This window comes from Vipera berus, assembly GCF_964194415.1.
Source record: "Vipera berus genome assembly, chromosome: Z".
Lineage (NCBI taxonomy): Eukaryota > Metazoa > Chordata > Lepidosauria > Squamata > Viperidae > Vipera > Vipera berus.
Genome location: NC_138205.1, coordinates 10,063,140 through 10,075,159, shown reverse-complemented (window position 1 = coordinate 10,075,159; position 12,020 = coordinate 10,063,140). Strand labels below are relative to the sequence as shown.

The 12,020-nt window shown below is 36.6% G+C and overlaps 1 protein-coding gene across 1 annotated transcript; it reads right to left on the bottom strand.

Moving 5' to 3' along the window:
• Positions 1–965: 965 nt before the first annotated feature.
• Positions 966–11,055, bottom strand: LOC308678602 (vomeronasal type-2 receptor 26-like; the record flags this gene model as incomplete). Its single annotated transcript, XM_081345828.1, has 6 exons — positions 966–1,861; positions 3,000–3,126; positions 5,260–5,487; positions 6,059–6,919; positions 7,250–7,541; positions 10,967–11,055. The coding sequence occupies 6 exons, from the start codon at positions 11,053–11,055 to the stop codon at positions 966–968; spliced, it is 2,493 nt and encodes an 830-aa protein (XP_081201954.1).
• Between the last annotated feature and the right edge of the window lie 965 nt (positions 11,056–12,020).

Here is a 12,020-nt window from a genome sequence, read left to right as displayed (position 1 = left end):
ATAGGCTGAGTGCAATATATATCTGCATCTCTATATATCAGGTTACTGCTCCAAACTACAAAAATAACTTTTAAAAAAAAGCCCTATTGGGTGAAAGTAACCAAGTTGCTTCATTGAAGAGATCTGGTATAATTATCAGCTTCATTTCTTTATTAGTTGCTCCTTCTTATTCCAGTCAGGTCTCAGAATAATAAGAGTTGTCGTGAGGGCCCAACAACTGAAAATAATAACTAGCTCATTGACTTTTCCTCTGGCTCCATACTGTATTTCTTCTCACCTGGGGAAATTTGAAGTTGCACAAAGTAGTTCCCATGTTGACACAGGTCTTAGTACGGGGTCCTCCCATGACGTCTATTGTGTTGGTCTGGTCATTACATTTGTAGCTGGGGATATATCAGCTCCAACACAAATCCTTCTTTTTCTCCCTACCTGCAATTCTGTATTTCTGAGCAGAGGTTAATATAATGCAATGTCTTAATCCAAGGTCCTAGTTTTGTCAGTGTCTGCTGAAATGCCCTTGGGACATGGAGAAGAAGGGACGATGTCTATACATTAAGTACTGAGTTACTCGCAAGGGAACTTTGAAAAATATCAGAGTGAAACATGTTATTTCTCACTAGACACAAATGCCGTGTTATGAACCTTTGGAACTAAGATATTAAGTAAAAAATGGTAGAATGAAAGCTCATATGTACAGAAGAAGAAAAAACATACAATTAGAGAAAAGAATAATGGACATACATTTATTGAACTCATTTTGCTTACCTTTTGCTTAATCTAAGATCTATCATGAATAATTTAAGACTAAAAACTTTAAAAGGTGTATTATCTGCCATGATGTCATAGACAGAGTGCAATATATATATGCATCTCTATGTATCTGATTACACAAAAATGAAAAAAAAGCCCTATTGGGCAAAAGTAACCAGGTTGTTTCATTCAAGGGATAAAAAAAATTATCAGCTTCATTTCTTTATCAGTTGCTCCTTCTTATTCAAATCAGGCCTCAGAATAATGATATAGCACTTGGGGGAAAAGATACAGCCCAGTAATCCAGCTGCTGAAGCCAAAATAGAGAATATCTCTACAGCAACCACATATTTCCCCTTTGTACTCAAATATGTGGGAACAAATGACACCCAGACGCTACAAAAGACCAACATGCTGAAGGTGATAAATTTGGCTTCGTTGAAGCTATCAGGTAAATTCCTGGCTAGGAAGGCAACCGTGAAAGTGACAGCAGTCAACAGCCCCATAAAGCCCAGGACAGTATAAAACATTGTGGTTGAACCTTCATTACATTCAAGGACAATTTCTTCAGCTATGGAATGCATGTCTGAATCTGGAAATGGGGGAGAAACTCCCAGCCACAGTACACAAATGCTGAACTGAGCCATGAAAACAGAGAGGACAACAGTGTTGGCCATCCTTCTCCCCACCCATTTCCTCATGTTGGAGCCTGGCTTGGTGGCCATGAAAGCAAGAACTACTATGGTTGTTTTACCCAAAATACAAGAAAGGGCTACAGAGAAAGTGATGCCAAAAGCAGTCTGTCTCATGAGACATTTCACTTTATCAGGTTGCCCAATGAAGAGCAAAGTACAAAGGAAGGAAAGCAGAAGAGCAATGAGAAGTGTGTAGGTAAGGTTCCTGTTGTTGGCTTTGACAATGGGAGTGTCCTGGTGTTTTATGAAGATTCCTAGCACCACAGCTGAGATGATAGAAAAGGAGATTGCAATCATTACCAAAGAAATCCCCAAAGGCTCTTGGAAATTCAAATAAGTTACAGTTTTTTGAAGGCAATCATCTTGACCCTTGTTTGGATATTGATCCTCTTGACATGGGAAACAGTCATCTAAGTCTGGGGGAAGAAACAAAACTATTTCACAAAACTACTTTACTTTTAATCATGAAGAATTAATAACATACTTGATTTATTTAGATCCTATGACTTCATAATATTTTTTCTCAAAATGATTGACAATGAAATGCATTAAATACTGTAGTGTTCAGTTTCAATATCCCTTAAGTTATACAGCTACACCAAAATCTGTATGTGATACTTCTATTCTTCAGGTAGAATAGGAAGTAAAAAGGGTTGAAATAGTAGGAAAAAATGTTGCATGGATTGAATTTGATGGAATGTTAACCTTACAGTCAAAAAGCATATGCAAAAAAGCCTTATGGATTGGTTAATAACAAGCATTGGTTACCTGCCAAAATGTTTATACTTCTAGAAGCAATAAGGAGAATAATCCAACTGTGAGAAACCTATTGATGAAGATGAAGGTAAAGATTTGAGGGTAAAGAAATGAGAGTAAAGGTTTGTTCTCCAAGCCAGTGGGCTTGGTTTCCCACGTTTCATTACAAGGCTAGATAACATCTTCAGTGGAGTTTAGGGAATGTCAGCTGAAGATGTTACTCCACTGCAGCTGTTCCTAGCCTGGTAACAAAATGTTCAGAAACCAACCCACAGGCTTGGAGAACAAACTTTTACCCTTGTTCTACACCCTAGCTATAGATATTTACCACTATTGCAAATCTTAAGGAACATTATGCCTTTTAAATTAAACTGATGGATTATACCATTAAATATTTCCAAAAATTGTTTTTTAAAAGGCAAATGAACTTTGTTTTTCCTTGAAGACATTTTATTTCTCATTCAGAAGCTTGTTCAATTCTGACTGAAGCCAGAACTACAGTCAGAGCTGAAGAAGCTTCTTGGATGAGAAGCAAAACGTTTTCATGGAAAAACAAAGAAAGTCCAGCTGCCATTTGAAAAATGCCCTTGGTACAAAAAGCACCTTTGGATGACTTAGAATTTACATAAATATTAAATAGCTCACTGAACTATAAACAAGCAGTTCACATTTTTCATTGCTTATATATAGAATCTATAAGATAGCTCAAAATTTTTCATTACCATAAAACTGATTAAAAATTCAAAACCATTTATATTTATTAAATCATTGATATATTTAGTAGATTCCTTTGCTTACCCATTTGGTCAGCTATCTTCCCTTCTGGACACTGCCTACAGTCATAGCAGCAGGATAATTTCCCTTCCACTTTGACCTTGCTGTTGCCAAAGGGACATTTCTCATTACAGATGGAAAGAGGCAATGTCTGTTCATAAATAAAATGAGATTGCTTTCATATGAAGAATGTATGTGTTGGGAGTGTCCATTTCATCAATTATCTATGCCCAAACTCTTCACATACTTATCAATCCTTAGTGTCCCATTTCACCATTTTTCTTGTTTTAAATTTATCAAAAGATTCTTTAATTCATTTCTTCCTCAATCCTAAGCAACTACCATAGAATAGGTTTGAACATCAACTGCCAAAATTCTCCAGCGATCATGTTGAAGTTCACACATCATAAACCTCCTGAGTTTGAGAAACACTGCTTAACTCTTCCTCTCCCCCCCCCCACCTTTCTTCCATTGAATCATACACAATTCTGAGAGACTGCCTGGAGAAGTTCTTGCAGTTTTCTTGAAAAGATTTTGAGATGTGCTTTACTATGCCCTCATTTCTAAAGTGAGAAGATGACTAGCTGAGAATCACTCAGTTGGTTTTTAACTTGAGGAAGGGAGGAGTAAAAACTTACCTTCTCTTTAATTATTTATAAAGAATATGTTCATTACCACACTCAACTGTTTCCACAAGATGTTTATTAACTTAACGTAAAGCCTAATCCTAAACCTGAGAATTTACTAAACTGAACTGGGTGTGGTGTAATGTATAAATGAGGTTCCCTCTTAGAAATTAGAAGTCTCATCACAAAGCAGTGTTCTGTATCATACTGCATTCCTTTTTATTGGTGTATGTTATGATATAGATATGTATGTCTCTCTCTGTGTGTGTCTGTTTGTGTGTTTGTGATTTTTATGCTCAGTATGCAATCATTTGGATTAACTAATCAGCTGGTTAGGCAAATAAATAGTATCTCCAGCAGAAGACTTTGTTTTAACAAAGAGTTTCTGTTCCTCATTTCATCTCTTTCAGGGGACTAGACTAGACTGGAATAGAATAGAATAGAATAGAATAGAATAGAATAGAATAGAATAGAATAGAATAGAATAGAATAGAATAGAATAGAATAGAATAGAATAGAATAGAACAGAACAGAACAGAATAGAATAGAATAGAATAGAATAGAATAGAATAGAATAGAATAGAATAGAATAGAATAGAATAGAATAGAATAGAATAGAATAGAATAGAATAGAATAGAATAGAATAGATCTGTAAAGGACCTTGGAGGTCTTCTAGTCCAGCCCTCTGCTCAAGAAGGAGGACCTATACCACCTCAGACGAGTGATTGTCCAGTCTCTTTCTAAAAACTTCCAGCAGTGGAGCACCCACAATTTCTGGGGTAACCTGTTCCACTGATTGATTGTCCTCATTGTTAGGAAGTTTCTCCTTAATTCCAGTTTACTTCTCTATTTCATCAGCTTCCAATCATTGTTTCTCATCCTTCCCTCTGGTGCTCTGGTGAACAAACTGATTCCCTCTTCTTTGTGGCAGCCCCTCAAATATAAATTTAAATCCAAGGAGATGATTTTTTTAAAAAAAAAGCCTGGCTATGCTATTTTTAAAATATTTTTACTGTTTGGGAATAAATTGTTTCTTTCCATTAAGCTACACACTTTCCTAGACTGTCATTATTCTACTTAAGTGAGTAAAGACATCCTAACTCCTTCAAATGTCTTATTCAATTTTCCCTTATTTGGCTCAGCAAGGGCTCAGAAGTAGAGTTACCACTTTACAAAACCATATAGAGGGAGACATTTTTTTTAAAAAAAAAACAAAATATATTTTCCTCACGGACCAAATATACAAGTAATCAACTGATATGTTTATTTTCAGGCTTCTCCAACAAAGAACATGATTTATATAATATATTGCATGTAAAAGTAATTCACTTAAGGACCTATAGTTTTTGATCTGTAGTATTCATATTATTATATACTGTATCTTTGCATTCTATTTTATCATATCCCAATTTATCTTACTTTTTTATCTTAGCTTATTTCATTTCATTCCACTGAAATTAACTAATAAAGATTACTACTATAATGACCATTGTGATAATTTTGCGCTGGACCCAAATAAATGTTAAATGTTGTAGGCATTTATTTACACTATAATAGTTTATGTTCGTATCATTTACAAAAAATATTGAGGCTGCTAAATAAGTGTTGTTGAGGTGTTAGTGGTTGTTAAATTATTTCTGTGAAAAATGAGATGCACCTGGTTAAATACAAGAGGCCAAACAGCATCCTTGGCAGAAATGGTGAGGAGCTTATCTGGGGGAGCCATGCGGTCGATCCTTCCGATTTGGGCCCTTAGAAAGGAGTTGTTTGGAAATGTGACCCAGTTGAAAATATCAAATCCAGTTTCCAATTCCCCATTGAGACCAAAAGAAATCAGTTCTCCAGCACTGTTGTTAAAAGAAACTTGCTTCAAAAAATGGTGGAGCTAAATGAAAGATCAAAGAAATATAAACATTAACTAGTTTCCTTGAATCATATGTAGGAATCTCAGTTCCCTCCGTATGGTTTATGGTCAATGGAATGCTATTTTTTCACCAATCTACACTGTTTATAATTGAAAAAGAAATGCTTTCTCTATCACATAGATTTTCCACTCTATTGAATATTTTCATCTCTAAATGTTTAATATAAAAATTCCAAGACAACGCTGAAAAAGAAAGTTGACACCATTAATTTGCTTTGATCAACTGAACATTTTATGGATTATGAATTAACTTGGTAGAATAATATATATATTACAATGGTAACCCCTGTGTTTATAACACATAATATTTGACAAAGATTAAAGGTTTTTCTATTTCTGTTTTCTTGCATATAACAATACCAATAACATTCAAAAGTATCTGTAAAGCAAAGAAGGATGGAGTAGGTAGTTAGGAAGTATGAAAACAAACAAACAAATAAATACTTTAATTTTAACTGCCAAAATAAAAGAAGAATAAACATTGTTTTATATGATCTGATGATTTTCCTGAATTTGGATCAGTGGACACTACCTGCCATGGTGATTGAAGGAAATACTTGTGCCTCCTCTTATCAATTTTTTGATCTGCTTTGAGATTTGAGGTAAGCAAGGCCCTCAGAACATGTGCCACAACATAGACTGCATTATAGATGCTGTAACTAAGTCCACCCATGGTGGTCTCAAAGACAGAATTAGGAAGATTCTCCAAATTCTCTTCTCCAGTACAGATCCTTTCAGCATTCCCTTCACTTACATCGCTGGAAAATGAGCATTCAAATGCATCTTTCCAGAAATCCCTAATAAAGCCATCTTCTTTTTCAAAGTTTGGGTTTCTCTTCTTCATAAATTGTTGGAATACAGTCAACTCCTTTGAGTGAAGTGCAAAGTCAATTGCACCATGGAGAAAATTAATAGGCAAATGTCTTTGTATCACAATAGAGGTGAATTCCATCTGAGCTGTCATGATCCAAATTTTGGCTTTTCTCTCCTTTGGAATATCATCAGAATCTAAAACAGAGAGCATCATTCTCAAAGCCACTATGCTTGTAATTTCACCATTAAAGATCACTGCAATGACTGTACTCCACATAATCACTTTATATATTTTATCTGCCTTATCCACCATTTCAGCAGCTTCACTACCATACATCATTTGAGGTAGACATTCTATAAAGTCAAAGCATATTCCTCTCTCTGAAAACATGGAAAGACTATTTTGAACAAATCTCTCCCTGTCTTCCTCATACAGAGAAATCAACCCAACCCAGGTCCATCCAAAATGCAATAGTAAGTGTAGTATTCCTTTAAGCTGGTGAATTTCATCAGGGAACATCCATTTGACAAAAATTCCTGCTTGGTCATTATTCATCAAAGGAGCTGATCCATATGTAATCTAGTTGACGAAACATGGGAGAACAGAGGAAAAGAGGAAGCAAACTTTTTTAAAAATAAAGGAAGATACTTTATTTTACTTAATTCAATTCTTGGGTTTGAGTGGGATAGTGAAAGAGGCTTTGTAAAAAATACAGTTAGGGTTAAGGACATCTGTATGTTTAATACTGGTCATGAAGCAAAAAGGGACTATCCTTTGGTGATATTGTCATTATATGACAAATATTTGTTGCCTCTGGAATCTTTCTCATAAGAGTTATCATGTGGGCCCAACATCTGAAAATAATAACTAGCTCATGAACTTTTCCTCTTGCTCCATCTTTCTTCTCACCTGGGGAAATTTGTAGTTGCATAAAGTGGTTGCCATGTTGACACAGGTCTTAGTACGGGGTCCTCCAATGATGGCTACCGTGTTGGTCTGGTCATTACATTTGTAGTTGGGGATAAAATTATCTTTTGTAGATAAAAATTCCATTGCTAAAAGATAAGTTGTATATTCCTCAAGATAATTAGTAGCGATGTGGAAACCGAGGCTAATATTGGGTAAAATTCCAAAATGTTCATTGATCTCCTTTACAGCAAATGCCAGAGCCAAAGTATGTTGATAATTATGAGTGAGGAACCTTCAGTGAGAGTTACAAACATCGTCAAATATTTCTGCTTCATGTTCAGACAGTTGATATTTTTAATGTTCTAGATCTAGTGCTTATTGTTTATTCTGGATGTTTGGATCTTTGTCCTTAATGAACAATAGCACTAGATTGTATAAGGAATCACTGATGGGCAGGGGCGATAAGTTAACATTGAACTGAGAAAGCATTTGAAGCCTGCTTTCTTCTGTATTTTATATTCTTCTTCTGGCAAACTGTCAAATTCATAGTAAGCTATTTCTTCCAGGATCAACTTAGATATTACAGTAACATTTAACTTCAGTTCTATCTGTATTTTGTCTATAATATTCTAAGATTGAGAAGAAAGTTCCATTTTTCAACACTAGACTTTAAAAGTCTGACAGAAAATCTCAAATGCACTTGAGGAATATCCTGTTTCATTTCTGGGTGAGATGAAACAGGGGAAAAAAATCAGGATTAACCCAAGGAGATCTACAACCTCCAGATTTTTACATTCAATGGATGACTTTGTTGAAGGAAAGACATTTCCTGAGGAAAAAGTAACTAATATAATTTATGAGTCAAATTGATTTGTCTCAATTTGAACTTCTGTGTTAAGACAGGAGGTATTTCTGTGAGTTTTGCAATTAAAAATTGCTATATACGGACATTGGAAGTTGATTACTGATTAACTAGTAGCTGATATGGTTCAGCACAAAAATACTGCAGGTGGTAATGCAAGAAAGAGAAGTAGGAGGAGTAGCACCAGCAGGAGATACTTACAGATACTGATCAAGCACTTCACGAGAGGGAAGTCTTTGAAATGTGATCTCATTGGAAAGAAAGAAGACCTGATAAATAATTGCAGCAATGATTAAGTCTCCAGACTGATAATACTTGTGAACAATTGGAAGAGGACTGCCGAGTTTGCAGTTGGAACCAAGAGAAATTAATATTATGCTGGGGAAAAAAAATAAAATCCATGTTCTGAATATAACCAACTCACTATAATACATGGCCATAGTAGATATGAAACAGTAGCTCCTATTTTATTATTCAAATGAGGAGTTGGGTTGGCCACCCCTTAATGTTACCTAAAGTTTAGACCATAAACGTTATCTGAAATTAAGCCAAGAAAATATCAATTCAGACACAAATCCTTCTTTTTTCTCCCTACATGCAGTTCTGCATTTCTGAGCAGAGATTAATAGAGAGCAGTATCTTAATCTAGGATCCTACTTTTACAGTGTCTGCTGGAATGCCCTTGTGACATGGAGAAGAAGGGACAATGTCTATACTTAATGAGTAATGAATACTATTACTTGCAATGGTACTTTGAAAAATATCAGAGAGAGATGTCTATTATGTCTCAGTAAACACTACTGCACTCTTACGAACTTTTGGAACTAAGATATTAAGTAGAAATTGGGAAAGTGAAAGGTCATATGTACAGAAGAAAAAAAACATACAATTAGTGAAAAGAATGATGGAAATACATTTATTGAGCTCACTTTGCTTACCCTTTGCTTAATATAAGATCTATCATGATATTACTTAATATATGATCTATCATGATACTATTAGTATTATCCATTATTTGCCCCATCTCCTGCCCATCTAGCATGTTCCAAAGCATGCAAATGCAAGCAGATTAATAGGTACCATTTTGGTTGAAGGTAACTCTTCCATGTCCCTTTGGTGTATAGCCATGCTGGTCACATGACCACAGAAAATATCTTTGGACAATGCTGGCTCTTTTTGCCAAGAAAAGGAGATGAGCACCATGCCCTGGAGTTGGACATGACTGACAGGGAAACCTTTACCTTTATATTATATGATAAGTAGTGCTATAAATATCATTTAAGTTTTAAAAGGAAGTATAGGAAATGGAGCTTAGGAATGGGAATTGAACCTGTTAGGGCTGGCATTTCAAACCCGCGACATCATGTGACATCGCGTGACGTATCGGAACTTTTTCCCATTGTCGAAAATGGGATGGGTGCGGTTTCTCCATGACGCTCCAGCCTGCAGGCCGGCAGTTTGACACCCCTGTGTTAGGGTGTACCTAGGCTCTCCAAAAAACCAGCTGAGCATTTTCAAAGTGCTCCTTCTGCTTCCTCTCATTTTCTAAGTCCTGCAGTAATGAGATCCTTTGTGGTACCACACCTGACATGCCAACTATGACCACTCCATTGGCAAGCTAATTTGGCCACATTAATCATTTCCCTTGTCTTTCCCTCACTCATCAGCTTACTATGCTTCTGGACTCTCTGAAAAATATAATGGTGCTTAAATACTGTATTTATGAACATATTTGAATTTTTCCATATTTCTTTATAATTATGATGTAAAATATGACCTGTTCTCCACATAGGTCCTAAACTATGTGAAAGGAACACTGTTAAATAAATGAGTTGAAAACATTATAAAGGTAAAGGTAAAGTTTCCCCCGCATATGCGTGCTAGTTGTTTCCAACTCTAGGGGCCGGTGCTCATCTCCGTTTCAAAGCCGAAGAGCCAGCGCTTGTCCGAGGATGTCTCCGTGGTCATGTGGCCAGCATGACTAGACGCCAAAGGCGCACAGAACGCTGTTACCTTCCCACCGGAGCGGTCCCTATTTTTCTACTTGCATTTTTACGTGCTTTCAAACTGCTAGGTTGGCAGAAGCTGGGACGAGTAACAGGCGCTCACTCTGCTATGCGGCACTCGGGATTAGACCCACCAAACTGCTGACCTTCTGATCGACAAGCTCAGCATCCTAACCCACTGAGCCACCGCGTCCCTTGAAAACATTATACGTGTCCATTTATTTATTGAGAAAAATGTTCCAAAGATACAATTCATACTTTTCTGTGGCATATGTATGTGAAACTTTGCTTTCAATAAGTGCAGTGCTTCCTCTTGGGCAGCAGTAACTCAATGGTTGACAATAAATTTGAGTAGTTGTTCTAGATTTCCATGAAATTTAGTTCATATTATTTGGTCATTGCACTGCATTGCATTGCATTGCAGCCATGAACTGTTCTGCTATATCCTTATTAGCTATAAACAAAACACTATTTCTTCTTTTTTTTCATATCCTCAGTATGAAATAGATTTTCTGATTGAAAGTGTCTGGTGCAAGTTCATCTCAATTCACCAATGCCTAAGATTTCAATTTATGGTTGTTTCACTGTGTTGGGCTTTCCCACATTTATGCTTCTTCTTCTGTTCCACAGGAGCTGTAATTCTCTGTTTGCTACTTCATATTTTCATTTTCTGCATGGCAACATCAGTACCTACAAATTCTGAATTCTTTAATCTAATTATAAAAACCATGAATACTCTGAAAGATCTTTAGCTCTTCCTCAGTAGCATATTGAGTCCCATCTGACCGGAGGGGCCCATAATCTACATTATACCATCAATGATTTTATATATTTTTCCATGTGGCTTACTTGATAAAAATATAGGAGTGTTTCATTATTGGCTTTGCCCTTACTGTCTTAACTGCCACTGTCCATATAGTGATATATGGATAAACCATGCTCCGTATTTAAGGATGGCATGATGGCTCACATGGTTAGGTTGCTTGGTAGAAGGTTAGCGAGCTCATGTTTGAGACTCAAGTGCTGCCATGGGGTAGGTTGAGTTCCCATCCTTTACTCTAGCTCCTGCTAGGGACATGAAAGGAGCTGACAACTGGGCATCTTGTGGGCAAAGGTGATGTCTCTGGCTAATCCTTTCAACCTAGAAGCACACAGTGCTTCTGACATGAGTGCAATGCTATCTGTTTCTGGGATCTTTCTCCATAGCTCTCCTCCGTATAGGTGCCTGTTTGCTTTAGCTGGGCAGCTGCAATGACCTTCACTGCTTGAGTGATCTTGCTGGTGATATACTGTATACTCATGGCATACACTCACAATATTTTTGTTCACCCCCTCCAAGAAACAGTGGTTACTACGACAATGAGGCAGCATAGTAGAACCTGGGGAGGGAAAATTATTTTAATACATTTGCTATGTGATCTGCATTGCTTACCAGTGTCTCAACTATTAAGCCATGTTCCCTTTATAAGAATCATTCTTCTGCATTACAGAGTGCCCCTTGGATAGAATCAACCCAGAGACTTATTGTCCTCCACTGCTGCAAGTCTTTAGATGGTCTTAAAAAAACATTTTCCCCCTCAAGCTGCATGATAGATCGATGATGCGTTCATGTGTTTAGTACTGTTTGGTTTGGTTCAAAATGTTTTTTTCCTTCTGTCACATGAGGTGCCATTTAGGTTGTTGTGGTTTAGATATTCTACTAGGTTTAATGGTATGCTGCCAAAAGTAAGCTTTGAATTTGCCTAATTAATCCAAGGAAAGAAGGAAGGAAGGAAGGAAGGAAGGAAGGAAGGAAGGAAGGAAGGAAGGAAGGAAGGAGGGAGGGAGGGAGGGAAGGAAGGAAGGAAGGAAGGAAGGAAGGAAGGAAGGCTTTTCAATCTCAGTAATTTTTTTAAGAAATTTT